The sequence below is a fragment of the Nerophis lumbriciformis genome, linkage group LG16 (genome assembly GCF_033978685.3).
Source record: "Nerophis lumbriciformis linkage group LG16, RoL_Nlum_v2.1, whole genome shotgun sequence".
NCBI lineage: Eukaryota > Metazoa > Chordata > Actinopteri > Syngnathiformes > Syngnathidae > Nerophis > Nerophis lumbriciformis.
The window spans coordinates 19,423,508-19,442,098 of record NC_084563.2 but is presented as its reverse complement, the minus strand read 5'-3'; the positions used below and the strand labels follow the sequence as shown (position 1 = coordinate 19,442,098).

The following is an 18,591-nucleotide window of genomic DNA, read 5'->3' as shown; positions in this document are numbered from 1 at the left end:
TGTGAGCAAGACGCCAGAAAAGTAGCTTCTTGGTGTTGGCTCTTGCAATTACAATAGCTGGGTTAATATTCAGTGCATGTGCATGGAGTGTTGTTGGTGTTTTTTTCAATGTTTTTAGAGGGCTTCATAAGCGGAATAGATGAATCCCAAAGATGCGCCTTGTCAGCTGCCTTGTGCTAGCAGTTGTTCACTATTTATTCTGGTCTCACATAAAGATTGTTCTCATTTACAGTGTGTGTATATACATTTTTTTGATGGAGGGTTTTGAAGTTTTTTATAAAGGGCTTTGAAGGCTAAAACGGTGACTCACATTAGCCACATTTTGCAAGCGGTTTTTATCTATAAAATCCTGAAAAAATAAAGAAAAAGACGTGCATTCTTGTCTTGTTTGTGAAGGATAGGCAAAATTCCCGAAAACAGTGTGTGTGTGTGTGTGTGTGTGTGTGTGTGTGTGTGTGTGTGTGTGTGTGTGTGTGTGTGTGTGTGTGTGTGTGTGTGTGTGTGTGTGTGTGTGTGTGTGTGTGTGTGTGTGTGTGTGTGTGTGTGTGTGTGTGTGTGTGTGTGTGTGTGTGTGTGTGTGTGTGTATGTATACACACACATATATATATATATATTATATATATATACAGCATATGTGTGTGTGTGTGTGCGTGTGTGTGTGTATGTATACACACACATATATATATATATATTATATATATATACAGCATATGTATGTATATATATATGTATGTATATATATATGTATGTATATATATGTGTATATATGTATATCTATGTATATGTATGTATATGTATATATATGTATATGTATATATGGATATATATGTATATATATATATGTATATGTATATATGTATATATATATATATATATATGTATATTTATATATTTATGTACATGTGTATATATATATGTATGTATGTATGTATGTATGTATATATGTGTATATGTATGTATGTGTATATATATGTATATGTATATATGTATGCATGTATATGTATATACATTTATATACAGGTAAAAGCCAGTAAATTAGAATATTTTGAAAAACTTGATTTATTTCAGTAATTGCATTCAAAAGGTGTAACTTGTACATTATATTTATTCATTGCACACAGACTGATGCATTCAAATGTTTATTTCATTTAACTTTGATGATTTGAAGTGGCAACAAATGAAAATCCAAAATTCCGTGTGTCACAAAATTAGAATATTGTGTAAGGCTAATACAAAAAAAGGATTTTTAGAAATGTTGGCCAACTGAAAAGTATGAAAATGAAAAATATGAGCATGTGCAATACTCAATACTTGGTTGGAGCTCCTTTTGCCTCAATTACTGCGTTAATGCGGCGTGGCATGGAGTCGATGAGTTTCTGGCACTGCTCAGGTGTTATGAGAGCCCAGGTTGCTCTGATAGTGGCCTTCAACTCTTCTGCGTTTTTGGGTCTGGCATTCTGCATCTTCCTTTTCACAATACCCCACAGATTTTCTATGGGGCTAAGGTCAGGGGAGTTGGCGGGCCAATTTAGAACAGAAATACCATGGTCCGTAAACCAGGCACGGGTAGATTTTGCGCTGTGTGCAGGCGCCAAGTCCTGTTGGAACTTGAAATCTCCATCTCCATAGAGCAGGTCAGCAGCAGGAAGCATGAAGTGCTCTAAAACTTGCTGGTAGACGGCTGCGTTGACCCTGGATCTCAGGAAACAGAGTGGACCGACACCAGCAGATGACATGGCACCCCAAACCATCACCCAACCATGCAAATTTTGCATTTCCTTTGGAAATCGAGGTCCCAGAGTCTGGAGGAAGACAGGAGAGGCACAGGATCCACGTTGCCTGAAGTCTAGTGTAAAGTTTCCACCATCAGTGATGGTTTGGGGTGCCATGTCATCTGCTGGTGTCGGTCCACTCTGTTTCCTGAGATCCAGGGTCAACGCAGCCGTCTACCAGCAAGTTTTAGAGCACTTCATGCTTCCTGCTGCTGACCTGCTCTATGGAGATGGAGATTTCAAGTTCCAACAGGACTTGGCGCCTGCACACAGCGCAAAATCTACCCGTGCCTGGTTTACGGACCATGGTATTTCTGTTCTAAATTGGCCCGCCAACTCCCCTGACCTTAGCCCCATAGAAAATCTGTGGGGTATTGTGAAAAGGAAGATGCAGAATGCCAGACCCAAAAACGCAGAAGAGTTGAAGGCCACTATCAGAGCAACCTGGGCTCTCATAACACCTGAGCAGTGCCAGAAACTCATCGACTCCATGCCACGCCGCATTAACGCAGTAATTGAGGCAAAAGGAGCTCCAACCAAGTATTGAGTATTGTACATGCTCATATTTTTCATTTTCATACTTTTCAGTTGGCCAACATTTCTAAAAATCCCTTTTTTGTATTAGCCTTAAGTAATATTCTAATTTTGTGACACACGGAATTTTGGATTTTCATTTGTTGCCACTTCAAATCATCAAAATTAAATGAAATAAACATTTGAATGCATCAGTCTGTGTGCAATGAATAAATATAATGTACAAGTTACACCTTTTGAATGCAATTACTGAAATAAATCAAGTTTTTCAAAATATTCTAATTTACTGGCTTTTACCTGTGTGTGTGTGTGTGTGTGTGTGTGTGTGTGTGTGTGTGTGTGTGTGTATATATATATATATATGTATATGTGTATATATATATATGTATATGTGTATATATATATATGTATATGTGTATATATATATATGTATATGTGTATATATATATATGTATATATATATATATATATATATATATCCTCCTTTTAACCTGCTCAGTGGCCTTGTGGTTAGATCGGTATGTAGTGACTTCAAACCCCGGCCGAGTCATACCAAAGACTATAAAAATGGGATCCAATACCTCAGCATCAAGGGTTGGAATTGGGGGTTAGATCACCAAAAATGATTCCCGAGCACTGCTCACTGCTCCCCTCATCTCCCAGGGGGGTGGAACAAGGGGATGGGTCAAATGCAGAGGGTAATTACACCACACCTGGTGTGTGCGTGACTATCAGTGGTACTTTAACTTTAAAGGCCTACTGAAATGCGATTTTCTCATTTAAATGGGGATAGCAGGTCCATTCTATGTGTCATACTTGATTATTTTGCGATATTGCCATATTTTTGCTGAAAGGATTTAGTAGAGAGCATCAACGATAAAGTTCGCAACTTTTGGTCGCTGATAAAAAAGCCTTGTCTGTACCGGAAGTAGCAGACGAGTAGCGGGACGTCACAGGTTGTGGAGCTCCTCGCATCCGCACATTATTTAAAATCATGGCCACCAGCAGCGAGAGCGATTCGGACCAAGAAAGCGACAATTTCCCCATTAATTTGAGCGAGGATGAAAGATTCGTGGATGAGGAAAGTGAGAGTGAAGGACTCGAGGGCAGTGGGAACGATTCAGATAGGGAAGATGCTGTGAGAGGCGGGTGGGACCTGATACCTACTCAGTGGCCTAGTGGTTTGAGTGTCCGTCCTGAGATCGGCAGGTTGGGAGTTCAAATCCCGGCCGAGTCATACCAAAGACTATAAAAAATGGGACCCATTACCTCCCTGCTTGGCACTCAGCATCAAGGGTTGGAATTGGGGGTTAAATCACCAAAATGATTCCCGGGCGCAGCCACCGCTGCTGCCCACTGCTCCCCTCACCTCCCAGGGGGTGAACAAGGGTGATGGGTCAAATGCAGAGAATAATCTCGCCACACCTAGTGTGTGTGTGACAATCATTGGTACTTTAACTTTAACTTTAACTTTATATTCAGCTGGGAATGACTAAAACAGTAAATAAACACAAGACATATATATACTCTATTAGCCACAACACAACCAGGCTTATATTTAATATGCCACAAATTAATCCCGCATAACAAACACCTCCCCCTCCTGTCCATATAACCCGCCAATACAACTCAAACACCTGCACAACACACTCAATCCCACAGCCCAAAGTACCGTTCACCTCCCCAAAGCACATATATTTCCCCAAAGTCCCCAAAGTTACGTACGTGACATGCACATAGCGGCACGCACGTACGGGCAAGCGATCAAATGTTTGGAAGCCGCAGCTGCATGCGTACTCACTGTACCGCGTCTGCGCATCCAACTCGAAGTCCTCCTGGTAAGAGTCTCTGTTGTCCCAGTTCTCCACAGGCCAATGGTAAAGCTTGACTGTCATCTTCCGGGAATGTAAACAATGAAACACCGGCTGTGTTATCCGGCACAACAGTCAGGGGGTGCATTCTACGGCGGGGGTGCGTTATCCAGCACAACACCTGCCGCAATACACCGCTTCCCACCTACAGCTTTTTTCTTTGCTGTCTCCATTGTTCATTGAACACATTGCAAAAGATTCACCAACACAGATGTCCAGAATACTGTGGAATTTTGCGATGAAAACAGACGACTTAATAGCTGGCCACCAGGCTGTCCCAAAATGTTCTCTACAATCCGTGACGTCACGCGCAGGCGTCATCATACCGAGACGTTTTCAGTAGGATATTTCGCACAAAATTTAAAATTGCACTTTAGTAAGCTAATTGGCATGTGTTGCAATGTTAAGATTTCATCATTGATATATAAACTATCAGACTGCGTGGTCGGTAGTAGTGGGTTTCAGTAGGCCTTTAACATGCAACCCACCAGTCTGTTTTTATTCTGAAAAGCCAGTGTAGTATAGTTTTAAGCTATGTGGTACTCCCACTTGGTCAGACAGCTGAAGGATGCAATGTAAACTTTCTTCAGTCGCTCGGAGAGCAAAGTAAAAACTGTTCCAGTATAATCACACTTATCAGCCAGCAGCAATTGAGCACTCACCACAGGCGTGCTTGTAGAAGGATCCTTCCACAGTCATGTAACGGCCACGTTGAACTTTTTGAGCCCACATAATGGCTTGTTTTTTTCTTGTTTGGGGGTCGCTACGATTCTCCCGTCTCCAGTTCCCGATGTTTATTCCTCAAATCCATACAATCCTATGGTGGCTTTCGTGACGGCTTGCTTGTGAAGAACCATCAGGGAGTGCTGTTGAGTTGACTGTGGTCATTTTTCTTTACACAGTTCAAATACTTGAAGAACCTGCTGCTCGTCCATGGAGCTTGGAATTACAACCGCGTGGCCAAATGTATCCTCTACTGCTTCTACAAAAACATTGTCCTTTACATCATCGAGGTAAGTAGCTTGCAGAACGCAGAACGCTGCATCCGGCAGACTTGATTAATGCTCTCATTATCGCCGAGGCATTAATTGGAAGCAGGTGATGATTAGAAACAGCCTCATTTTCAACGTTTGAATGAAAAAAAAACTTTGAACTTTAATAAGGGTTTAAAGTGCATGAGAAAGTGGAAAGGAAATTGTAGCGTTAATTGACCATATGGTCGTTTATGAACAAGTACACTATATTGCCAAAAGTATTTGGCCACCTGCCTCGACTCACATACAGCGTATTAGTGCTGTCGAATGATTACCGTATTTTTCGGAGTATAAGTCGCACCGGCCGAAAATGCATAATAAAGAAGGAAAAAAACATATATAAGTCGCACTGGAGTATAAGTCGCATTTTTGGGGGAAATTTATTTGATAAAACCCAACACCAAGAATAGACATTTGAAAGGCAATTTAAAATAAATAAAGAATAGTGAACAACAGGCTGAATAAGTGTACGTTATATGAGGCATAAATAACCAACTGAGAACGTGCCTGGTATGTTAACGTAACATATTATGGTTAGAGTCATTCAAATAACTATAACATATAGAACAGGGGTCACCAACGCGGTGCCCGCCGGCACCAAGTAGCCCGTAAGGACCAGATGAGTAGCCCGCTGGCCTGTTCTAAAAATAGCTCAAATAGCAGCACTTTCCAGTGAGCTGCCTCTATTTTTTAAATTTTATTTATTTACTAGCTAGCTGGTCTCGCTTTGCTCGACATTTTTAATTCTAAGAGAGACAAAACTCAAATAGAATTTGAAAATCCAAGAAAATATTTTAAAGACTTGGTCTTCACTAACTGACAAAGAAACACATAACAGATTTGGTGTCCAGTTCAAAGTGTGACATGATTTATTTCAAAATTTGAGAGTTGTCTTTTGTATTTTACATGAGTTATTATTTGTACAAACATGGTGTAAAGTAATTCATGATTTGTTAAAAAAAATGTTAGTGGCTAGCTAGTTAAAAAGGGATATTGTGATTTCACAAGAGAAGTGATCATTTGAAAATGTTCAATTTGAAAAATGTGCACTTAGAGAAAATATAAAAATAAAGTGTTGCATATTGATATTTATCTGTTTCTATATATATATGTGAGAAATCATTAAGATGATCAGTGTTTCTACAAAGATAAATATCATTATTTATTAATAATAACATAGAGTTAAAGGTAAATTGAGCAAATTGGCTATTTCTGGCAATTTATTTAAGTGTGTATCAAACTGGTAGCCCTTTGCATTAATCAGTACCCAAGAAGTAGCTCTTGCTTTCAAAAAGGTTGGTGACCCCTGATATAGAACATGTTATACGTTTACCAAACAATCTGTCACTCCTAATCGCTAAATCCCATGAAATCGTATACGTCTAGTCTCTTACGTGAATGAGCTAAATAATATTATTTGATATTTTACGCTAATGTGTTAGTAATTTCACACATAAGACGCTCCTGAGTATAAGTCGCACCCACGGCCAAACTATGAAAAAAACTGCGACTTATAGTTCGAAAAATACGGGGGAGTTGCTTAAATCATAATAATCTCACTTTTATATTTGGAATAGTCCTGATTAATCACAGATCATTAATGGCTTGCGTAATTTATATTAAATAAAACAATATTTGTACAGAAATGCAATTTTATTGTCAGAATGTCATACAGAAATGTCATGATCCGTGGTCCGGATCATGTTTTGTGTATTCTGTTTGTTTTGGACTCCTTGAGTTCCTGTTTTTACCATGGCTACTTATTAGTTTCACCTGCCTGTTGTGTTCCGGACACGCACTTGTTTGTAATCACTGACATTATTTAAGCCTGCCTTTGCCAGTCAGTCGGTCTGGCTTCTTTATTTGCGTCACGCTACTGTTACGTTAGTTTTGCTTGTCTCCTAGTCTGTGCTAAGTAGTAGCCTTAGCTTCAGGTGCGATCGGCACCTTGTTCCGTCGGTTTGTTTTCTGTTTGTACCTCTTTGAGTGTTAACTTACGATTAAATCATGTCTTTATCTGCAAGTCCTGTCCGTAGTCGTCCGCTTGCACTCTGGGAGAACAAACCGATGCGACCCGGTCGTAACACAGAAACATTTTCACAATGTTTTACCTGAATGTAGTGGATGTCAATTATTTGCTTAAAACTTGGTAACGGTCTTATTTACACATATACATTTAGTTTTTTTCGAAAATCAGGGAAATGTCACCCAAAAAATCACCTTGTTAAAAAACTTTTTAACCAGCTCTGCACCAGCATTAAACCATTGCAGTCCTTGGCCTTACCCAAAATGTTGAAAGAGCCATATTGGACCAAAAACCCCCAAAACAAATCTGTCTGGAGTCACAAAAAATTAAAAGCCTTATATAAGTGTTATAATGAAGGAAACACATGATGTAAGTATCTATATTAGCTATTTTAGCTTTGTCAGAGGCTGACGCAAATCTTTGTTGACAGAATTGTTGACATTTTATATGTATTCTACACATTTTTACAACATTGGATAACATAAATAAAACGTATCAGAGGGTGAGATAACTCCTGGAAATGACTGGCTCAGAATGGCCAAAGGTATAGATGTGTGTGTCCAAGTTAAAGAAAACGACAGGGTGTCTTCTTCGAATGGATTTATTACAATCTTTGCAAGCTGGGTATCGTTTGCTGTGGTCTGGAACAACATGGCACAGACACAACTATCAGAAATGCAGCCAATATTACATACATGATACATGCAAATATAAATTAAATAGAGGACATAAGCAAAGGAAATTAAATGAGCTCAAATATACCTACAAACGAGGCATAATGATGCAATATGTACATACAGCGAGCCTAAATAGCATGTTAGCATCGATTATCTTGCAGTCATGCACTGACCAAATATGCCTGATTAGCACTCCACACAAGTCAATAACATCAACAAAGCTCACCTTTGTGCATTCGCCGCACAGCATAAAACGTTTGGTGGACAAAATGAGACAGCGAAGGAGTGGCATAAAGCACGTCTTTCTGTGGCTGAGTCGGAGAAGGCTATACATGTTAGCAAACAATGGTGAGTTCAAGGACCAACGAAGTTAGTCAGACAAACTCGCCAAATACTGTCATCAGTGAAGCATGTTTAATGTAAACTGTGGGATTTCTAACAACTAGGAAGGTTTGTGTCATGTTTGTCCTTTTACAGAAACCATATTAAAACAAAACATATATTTTTTCCCCCATCTTTTTTTATTTTCATACATTTCAGGGCTCTACTAGGGCGGCGCTAATTGCCGAACCCCGGCCTAACCGTTACAAAAAAACAAACCAGTGAATTATTTCGTGTAATCCTTCGACCAAACAAACAAACAATTAAATTGGACATTTGTGTGGTGGTGTCTAAGTCCTGCCAAAACAAGCGTGCATGTGTTTCCACGCTGCCTGATGACATAAGTCGACCTTTTTGTGTTTGTGTTACTGCTGAGGGAGCGCACACATGCCCAGGATTCAACACTGCTGCACAAAAAAGACACAACCAAGAAAACGCACACAGAACCGAAGGGAAAGCTGACGACACTCTTGCAAGTCGGGCTGATTAATTACGTTTAAATCTTTTTATGTAGCCGTTTTAGTGGTTTCAGATACTTGGAAGGTAAAATAGGCGAAAGACACAAAGTACAGTCGTAGTCAAAAGTTTACATACACTTGTAAATAACATAATGTCTATACTATATATACTATAGTGTAGTATATATCATACGAATAGTGTAGTATCTATAATACAAATAATGTAGTATATAGTAATACAAATAGTGTAGTATATATAATACAAATAGTATACTATATATTATACAAATAGTGTACTATATATACAGTCGGGGTCAAAAGTTTACATACACTTGTAAAGAACATAATGTCATGGCTGTCGTGAATTTCCAAAAATTTCTACAACTCTTATTTTTTTGTGATAGAGTGATTGGAGCACATACTTGTTTGTCACAAAAAAAATATTCATGAAGTTTGGTTCTTTTATGTATTTATTATGGGTCTACTGAAAATGTGAGCAAATCTGCTGGGTCAAAAGTATACATACAGCAATGTTAATATTTGCTTACATGTCCCTTGGCAAGTTTCACTGCAATAAGGCGCTTTTGGTAGCCATCCACAAGCTTCTGCTTGAATCTTTGACCACTCCTCTTGACAAAATTGGTGCAGTTCAGCTAAATGTGTTGGTTTTCTGACATGGACTTGTTTCTTCAGCATTGTCCACACGTGTAAGTCAGAACTTTGGGAAGGCCATTCTAAAACCTTCATTCTAGCCTGATTTAGCCATTCCTTTACCACTTTTGACGTGTGTTTGGGGTCATTGACCTGTTGGAACACCCAACTGCGCCTAAAACCCAACCTCCGGGCTGATGATTTTAGGTTGTCCTGAAGAATTTGGAGGTAATCCTCCTTTTTCATTGTCCCATTTAAAGCACCAGTTCCATTGGCAGCAAAACAGGCCCAGAGCATAATACTACCACCACCATGCTAGTTGGTAGGTATGGTGTTCCTGGGATTAAAGGCCTCACCTTTTCTCCTCCAAACATTGCTGGTTATTGTAGCCATCCACAAGCTTCTGGTTGAATTTTTGACCACTCCTCTTGACAAAATTGGTGCAGTTAAGCTAAATTTGTTGGTTTTCTGACATGGACTTGTTTCTTCAACATTGTCCGCACGTTTAAGTCAGGACTTTGGGAAGACCTTAATTCTAGCCGGATTTAGCCATTCCTTTACCACTTTTGACGTGTGTTTGGGGTCATTGACCTGTTGGAACACCCAACTACGCCTAAAACCCAACCTCCGGGCTGATGATTTTAGGTTGTCCTGAAGAATTTGGAGGTAATCCTCCTTTTTCATTGTCCCATTTACTCTCTGTAAAGCACCAGTTCCATTGGCAGCAAAACAGGCCCAGAGCATAATACTCCCACCACCATGCTTGACGGTAAGCATGGTGTTCCTGGGATTAAAGGCCTCACCTTTTCTCCTCCAAACATATTGCTGGGTATTGTGGCCAAACAGCTCCATTTTTGTCTCCTCCAGAAGGTCTTATCTTTGTCCATGTGATGTCACGACTGTATATTTCAACCATCCATCCATCCTCTACTGAAATGCCTACATTGGACCAGTACCACAAATAGTACCAAGTACTTTTTGTGGTACTGGTCCCTAATTGGCTCGGTAGAGGAGGACTGTTAAAGGGGAACTGCACTACGTTTTGGAATTTTTGTTTCATCTGACCACAGAACTTTCCTCCAGAAGGTCTTATCTTTGTCCATGTGGTGTCAGATGAAACAAAAATGGACTCCAGGAAGCATGGACTCCATCCCCTGCTCGTACATTACATGTCGGTGAGCTTAAATGTGCGTTAGTGTGGGAGGACGGAGACGCAAAAAGCGGGCGCCGACACTTGACAAGCGAGATCAAAACACGGGAGCGCCGCCGCTGATAAAGCTCGTGCTGATAGTCCACACTTAACCCCTCCCATTCCTGCTGCAGCTTTGAACTTGTAATCAGTGAGAGGTCTGCTGTGTGTCGCCCGCCAACTCATGCATTTCAGTTTATATTCCGTGGATATTGAAGAAAGAAATACAAAACAAACGATCACATTTGGCCAACCTTCAATCTACAGTCGTGGTCAAAAGTTTACATACACATGTAAAGAACATAATGTCATGGCTGTGTTCAGTTTCCAATCATTTCTACAACTCTTTATTTTTTTAGAGTACATTTACTCTCTTCTGTACAAGGCTGGTTATGTCAGACAGCACACAGCATTGTCGAGTTCAGAAAAAATCGTCATTTATTTTCCTAAGCCTCCATCCAGTGTGTCCAGTGTGCTGCATGAACACATTTCATCAGTACAGTAGATGTACGCCGTTGTTTAAAGGTTCATATTACACAAAAGTGACTGTTTAAAGGGGACCTAAAACGCTTCCTTGTGGTCTAGATGATATGTAATGGATATGCTTTGGTGCACATTTTTCATAAATTATCCTCCACAGTCACTTTTTTTTGAGTCTGTCTACAGGATGTTCGATTTTTGAGACGTTCCCAGATGGCAAATAAAACCCCGACCCTCCCTCTCCGACGGTATCATAATTTATCTTTTGAAAATGTACATTTTTAAATATATTTTGTGAAGTCGTTGCTGCTGTTTTTTTACCGGTCGAAAATTAACATTATATAGATTCACCCGGCCACAACATAAGGTCCACCTGCACACTTGTTAATCAATTCAGACTCTGCATAAACAAATGATATATTAATATAGTCAAGGTTACTGTGGTTCATCCGTTATACAGTGCTCAATACCGGGGTACAACAGAATATACATTAGGTCAGGAAAAAACACAAAAGCTATGTCATCCCTACAAGCCTGTTTTGCAGATTTCCCTGCTCTTCAGGGGAATAAACTCCCCTGAAAAACAGGGAAACCTGAAAAACAGGCTTGTAGGGATGACATAGCTTGTAGGGATGACATAGCTTGTTATTCAGGGTAATAAACTCCCCTGAAGAACAGGGAAACCTGCAAAACAGGCTTGTAGGGATGACATAACTTGTTATTGACATAGCTTGTAGAGATGACATAGCTTGTTATTCAGGGGAATAAACTCCCCTGAAGAACAGGGAAACCTGCAAAACAGGCTTGTAGGGATGACATAGCTTGTAGGGATGACATAGCTTGTTATTCAGGGGAATAAACTCCCCTGAAGAACAGGGAAACCTGCAAAACAGGCTTGTAGGGATGACCTAGCCTCTGTGTTTTTTCCTTAAGCTCCTTCAAATGCTCTGTTACGTTATACAGTGCTCAATACCGGGGTACAACAGAATATACGTTAGGTCAGGAAAAAACACAGAGGCTATGTCATCCCTACAAGCCTGTTTTGCAGGTTTCCCTGCTCTTCGGGGGAATAAACTCCCCTGAAGAACAAGGAAACCTGAAAAACAGGCTTGTCGGGATGACGTAGCTTGTAGGGATGACATAGCTTGTTATTCAGGGGAATAAAGTCCCCTGAAGAACAGGGAAACCTGCAAAACAGGCTTGTAGGGATGACATAACTTGTTATTGACATAGCTTGTAGGGATGACATAGCTTGTTATTCAGGGGAATAAACTCCCCTGAACAACAGGGAAACCTGCAAAACAGGCTTGGAGGGATGACATAGCCTCTGTGTTTTTTCCTTAAGCTCCTTCAAATGCTCTGTTATGTTATAAATACATATATTTTTGCAGAATTAATGTCAATGCATGTCACACATAGGTTTTATTATGTGCATGTTGGGGGAAGGCTTCACTACACATCAAAAATAAAAGTCTCAAGGTCTGCGATCTGTACGAGCCGCAAGTTTAGGTTTTTGTTCAGCGAATAGACTAACCTTGTGTTATTAATGTTAGCAATGTAGCTCACATAGATAGCTATGCTAACATCCCACTTTTGTGCTTTATGTCGTCTATTACGTTAGACAAGTGCAGAATTTGACATTATATATGTAAAAAGTGGATGAAGTAAACAATTTCATGTGTACTTGTTGAAATTCCATTTTTAAAACTAGATTTTGGATAACAGACAACCAATCCATTTATAGTGGCCACTCTATAATGACACTTATTTAAAATTGGTCAAAATAAATAGAATAGTATGAAAAATTATATAAGTTATAATTTATGTTTTGAAATGGACACTTTTTAAACATTTATTGTGAAGTCGTTGCTGCTGGGTTTTTTTACCGGTCGAAAATAAAATTCATAAACATTATATAGATTCACCCGGCCACAACATTAGGTCCACCTGCACCCTTATTAACCGATTCAGACTCTGCATTTAAAAAAAATATATATATGTATATACGTATATATAATTTTTTTAACAGAATGAATGCCAATGTATGTCACACATTGGTCTTATTATGCACATGCCAAGATTATATGAAATGATTACTTTATCCTACCTTTTCTTGTTGGAGGAAGGATTCACTACACATCTAAAAAAAAAGTCTCACGCTCTGCGATCTGTACGAGCCGTAAGTTTGATTATTTTGTTTATCTTCAGCGAATAGACTAACCTTGTGTTGTTAATGTTAGCAATGTAGCTCACATAGATAGTTAAGCTAACGTCCCACTTATGTGCTATATGTCGTCTATTACGTTGTGCAGAATTTCATTATATATGTAAAAAGTGGATGAAGTAGACAATTTCATGTTTATTTAAGCCAAACACAGCTCTTTAGCATTAAAGCTACAGACACACCACATTGTGTTTTCCAAGTAGGGCGAATAGTGCTTTTTTCTTGAAATTCCATTTTTTAAGCTGGATTTTGGATAACAGACTTCCAATACATTTATTGTGGCAAATAAATGGCAAATAAAACCACGACCCACCCTCTTCAACGGTATCATAATTTATCTTTTGAAATGGACACTTTTTAAACATATATTGTGAAGTCATCGCCGCTGTTTTTTTACCGGTCGAAAATAAACTTCATAAACATTATATAGATTCACCCGGCCACAACATTAGGTCCACCTGCTTGCTCCCTTAGTAACCGAGTCAGACTCTGCATAAAAAAAATAAAAAAAATAAAATATATATATATATATATATATATATATATATATATATATATATATATATATATATATATATATTAGCAGAATTAATGTCAATGTACACACGGGTGTTATTATGGGCATGCCAAGATTATATGATATTACATTATCCTACCTTTTCTTGTTGGGGGAAGGCTTCACTACACATCTAAAGTAAAGTCTCAAGGTCAGCGGTCTGTACAAGCCGTAAGTTTGATTATTTTGATTATTTATTTTGTTTAGACTATCCATCCATCCATTTTGGTTAGACTATGCATCCATCCATTTTTCTACCGCTTTTTCTAAGTTTTCGTCATTACAACATTTTATTTCCTGTTTATCAAAAAACTAATCTTGTGTAACCTCCAATTTTTTTCCCAAAATAATTAATTCCAGGGTCCTACATTTATTACCTGTGCAGGCAATGTTTTAAGTATAATGTTCACTCATCTTAACTGCTATACAAGTGTGAAAATAACTTAACCAAACATTGAAATCAATAGGAACCTTTACATCACTTAACATAATAATCGATAAATATGTTGCAAAAAGCCAAAGAAAACGCATCCTTTGATGGCTGCTAACCTGAGATTTGATTTGATTTGATTTTTTTTTTTTTATTAAGGATCCCCATTTGCTGGTTGCCACAACAACCCACTGGTTTTCCTGGGGTCCACAAACTCAATACAATTACAAGTAAAAGCATATAATTATAACTACACAATACAGAAAAAAAATAAAAGCATCAATAAGAAAACAAGCAAACAATTTACAGTCACAGAATAATAATTACCATATAAATATAACTACACAATACAAAACCAAACAAAAATCATCAACAAGTAAACTAATTTACAGACCCAGATAAAATATTACTTTCCTTTTAAAAACCTGTTTACTTTCAATGCCGGTGAGAATTCGAGGCAGGTTATTCCAGAGCGATACAGATCTATAAATAAAGATTTCCGCAAAGCATTCTTCCTGGGACGAGGGAGTAGATCTTGCAGCGTTTGCTCACTTCTAGTGTGGCAAAGTGGGAAGACTTCTAATACTCGAATAATGCATGAAAACTACTTTTCCTACTTGTGCTTCCTTTTTCTAAGCTCATGTAAATGCTTTTTGAATCCCACCTCCTCTGTCCGTCTTTCTCATTTTACACTCGCCCCCGCCTCCGTAAATGAACCGCGACGCTGCGACCAGACCACAGACCACAATCCAATCTCGGTCAGAAATTCCTCTCCGGATTATTTGCGCGTTCTCCCCGGCTCGGAGCTGCAATGTATCTTTAAAACGCCGGCGCTCTGCCCTTCAAAGAGACTTTTTGTGTGTCGCCGGTTGTCCGCCGGGCCTGTCCTGTCGTGGCGGCGCTCCTTTTGTTGCCTCAAATGTACCTCCACGCTCCTCTGCACCTGAAAGAAATAGGAGACTTTGTTCGAGCCTGAAATCTAACACAGGGGCTCCATTTTGTAGCGGCTTTAGCTTTGTGCTCCCTTGCCGTCACTCACAGGCTGTGGAACTCTGATAAGGATTTTTACGATCTTTTATAATGCACTATATTGCCAAAAGTATTTGGCCACCTGCCTTGACTCACATATGAATTTGAAGTTCCTACCCCATAGGGTTCAATATGATGTCGGTCCACATTTTGCAGCTGTTACAGCTTCAACTCCTCTGGGAAGGCTGTCCACCAGGTTGCGGAGTGTGTTTATAGGAATTTTTCCACCATTCTTCCAAAGGCGCATTGGTGAGGTCACACACTGATGTCGGTCGAGAAGGCCTGGCTCTCAGTCTCCGTTCTAATTCATCCCAAAGGTGTTCTCATCGGGTGCAGGTCAGGACTCTGTGCAGGCCAGTCAAGTTCATCCACACCAGACTCTGTCATCCATGTCTTTATGGCAGTGTTTTTCAACCTTTTTTGAGCCAAGGCACATTTTTTGCTTTGAAAAAATGCGTAGGCACACCACCAGCAGAAATCATTAAAAAATGAAACTCAGTTGACAGTAAAAAGTCATCGTCGCAATTGTTGGATATGACTTTAAACCATAACCAAGCATGCATCAATATAGCTCTTGTCTCAAAGTAGGTGTACTGTCACCACCTGTCACAACACACCCTGACTTATTTGAACTTGTTTGCTGTTTTCCTGTGTGTAGTGTTTTAGTTCTTGTCTTGCGCTCCTACTTTGGTGGCTTTTTCTCTTTTTTTGGTATTTTCCTGCAGCAGTTTCATGTCTTCCATTGAGCGATATTTCCCGCATCTACTTTGTTTTAGCAATCAAGAATATTTCAGTTGTTTTTATCCTTCTTTGTGGGGACATTGTCAATTGTCATGTCATGTTCGGATGTACATTGTGGACGCCGTCTCTGCTCCACAGTAAGTCTTTGCTGTCGTCCAGCATTCTGTTTTTGTTTTCTTTGTAGTAGGGTTTCAACTAACAACTAATTTGATAATCGAATAATCTGTCGATTATTACTTCGATTAATCGATAATCGGATAAAAGAGACAAACTACATTTCTATCCTTTCCAGTATTTTATTGGGGGGAAAAACAGCATACTGGCACCATACTTATTTTGATTAATGTTTCTCAGCTGTTTGTAAATGTTGCAGTTTATAAATAAAGGTTTGTTAAAAAAAATAAATAAATAAAAAAGTAGCCTCTGCGCATGCGCATAACATAGATCCAACAAATCGATGACTAAATTAATCGCCACATATTTTTATAATCGATTTAATCGATTAATTGTTGCAGCCCTACTTTGTAGCCATTTCACTTTGTTTTATTCTGCATAGCCTTCCTTTCAAGCCTTTTCTTAGGGGCACTCCCCTTTTGTTTATTTTTGGTTTAAGCATTAGAATACCTTTTTATCTGCACACTGCCTTCCACTGTCGCCTACATATTATGATCACGACAAACCATCGTCTCACACGACGTGTTTCCGACATCTACAAAGCAATTAGCTACCGGCTGCCACCTACTGATATGGAAGAGTATTACATGGTTACTCTGCCGAGATCTAGACAGCACCGACACTCAACAACGGCACATTATTTGCAGACTATAATTACTGATTTGCAAAAAATATTTTTAACCCAAATAGGTGGAATTAGATAATCTCCCACGGCACACCAGACTGTATCTCACGGCACAGTGTGCCGCGGCACAGTGGTTGAAAAACACTGCTTTATGGACCTTGCTTCGTGCATACTTGCCAACCCTCCCGATTTTCCCGGGAGACTCCCGAATTTCAGTGCCCCTCCCGAAAATCTCCCGGGGCAACCATTCTCCCGAATTTCTCCCGATTTCCACCCGGACAACAATATTGGGGCCGTGCCTTAAAGGCACTGCCTTTAGCGTCCTCTCTCACCTGAAAAGGAGACTATTATATATGTCTCCGTTATCCATAAGTTTATCTATAACCGATAAAGTAGGCAGGCACGGAGCTATTTCTCAGCGTTTGTTTATTCCAGCCAGCACGTTAATACACTGACACGCAACATCCGGATTCCCATCATGCATTGCTTCAAAACTACGGCAAATAGTAATGTCCAAAAACACAACAGAGACGAAGCAGAAGAACGAAGAAGAGACATGGCGACGACGAGTAAGAAGAAGAAGTACGCTTGCAAGTCCCAAAATGATTGGAAAAAATAATTTCAGTTCATCCAGGACAGCTCGAAGGGGAAGGGGTTTGCTGCCTGCACATTTTGTAGATCAGACTTCTTCATTGAACACGGTGGCCGAACGGATATACTCATTCATGAATGGATTATTTATATATAAATATATATATAAAGGAAATACTTGAAAATATATACACCCTCCGCTAACCCACCCCCACACCTCAAATCATCTCCCGAATACGGAGGTCTCAAGGTTGGCAAGTATGGTGCACAGTCATGTTGGAAGAGGAAGGGGCCTGCTCCAAACTGTTCCCACAAAGTTGGGAGCATGGAATTGTCCAAAATTCAAAGTTCCTTTCACTGGAACGAAGGGGCCAAGCCCAACTCCTGAAAAGGATGATCAAGAGTCAACCGAGAACTACCAAAAAGCAGGTCTGCAGTGAATTGGAAGCTGCTGGAACACAGGTGTCAGTGTCCACAGTCAAGCATGTTTTGCATCGCCATGGACTGAGAGGCTACCATGCAAGAAGGAAGCCCTTGCTCCAGAAGCGACACCTTAAGGCTTGTCTAAAGTTTGCTGCTGATCACATGGACAAAGATAAGACCTTCTGGAGGAAAGTTCTGTGGTCAGATGAAACAAAAATGTAGCTGTTTGGCCACAATACCCAGCAATATGTTTGGAGGAGAAAAGGTGAGGCCTTTAATCCCAGAAACACCATGCTTACCGTCAAGCATGGTGGTGGTAGTATTATGCTCTGGGCCTGTTTTGCTGCCAATGGAACTGCTGCTTTACAGAGAGTAAATGGGACAATGAAAAAAGGAGGATTACCTCCAAATTCTTCAGGACAACCTAAAATCATCAGCCCGGAGGTTGGGTCTTGGGCGCAGTTGGGTGTTCCAACAGGACAATGACCCCAAACACACGTCAAAAGTGGTAAAGGAATGGCTAAATCAGGCTAGAATTAAGGTTGTAGAATGGCCTTCCCAAAGTCCTGACTTCAACGTGTCGACAATGCTGAAGAAACAAGTCCATGTCAGAAAACCAACAAATTTAGCTGAACTGCACCAATTTTGTCAAGAGTAGTGGTCAAAAATTCAAGCAGAAGCTTGTGGATGGCTACCAAAAGCGCCTTATTGCAGTGAAACTTGC

General features: G+C 39.7%; 1 protein-coding gene across 6 annotated transcripts in view; it reads left to right on the top strand.

Annotated features, from left to right (window-relative positions):
* Positions 1–18,591, top strand: part of atp8a1 (ATPase phospholipid transporting 8A1) — a 342,299-nt gene that overhangs the window by 255,844 nt on the left and 67,864 nt on the right. For all 6 annotated transcript variants that reach the window (XM_072914888.1, XM_061976742.1, XM_061976744.1 and 3 more), the window contains one exon: positions 5,081–5,191. In XM_072914888.1, the coding sequence (XP_072770989.1) occupies positions 5,081–5,191 (111 nt within the window). The remainder of the gene's footprint in view (positions 1–5,080; positions 5,192–18,591) is intronic.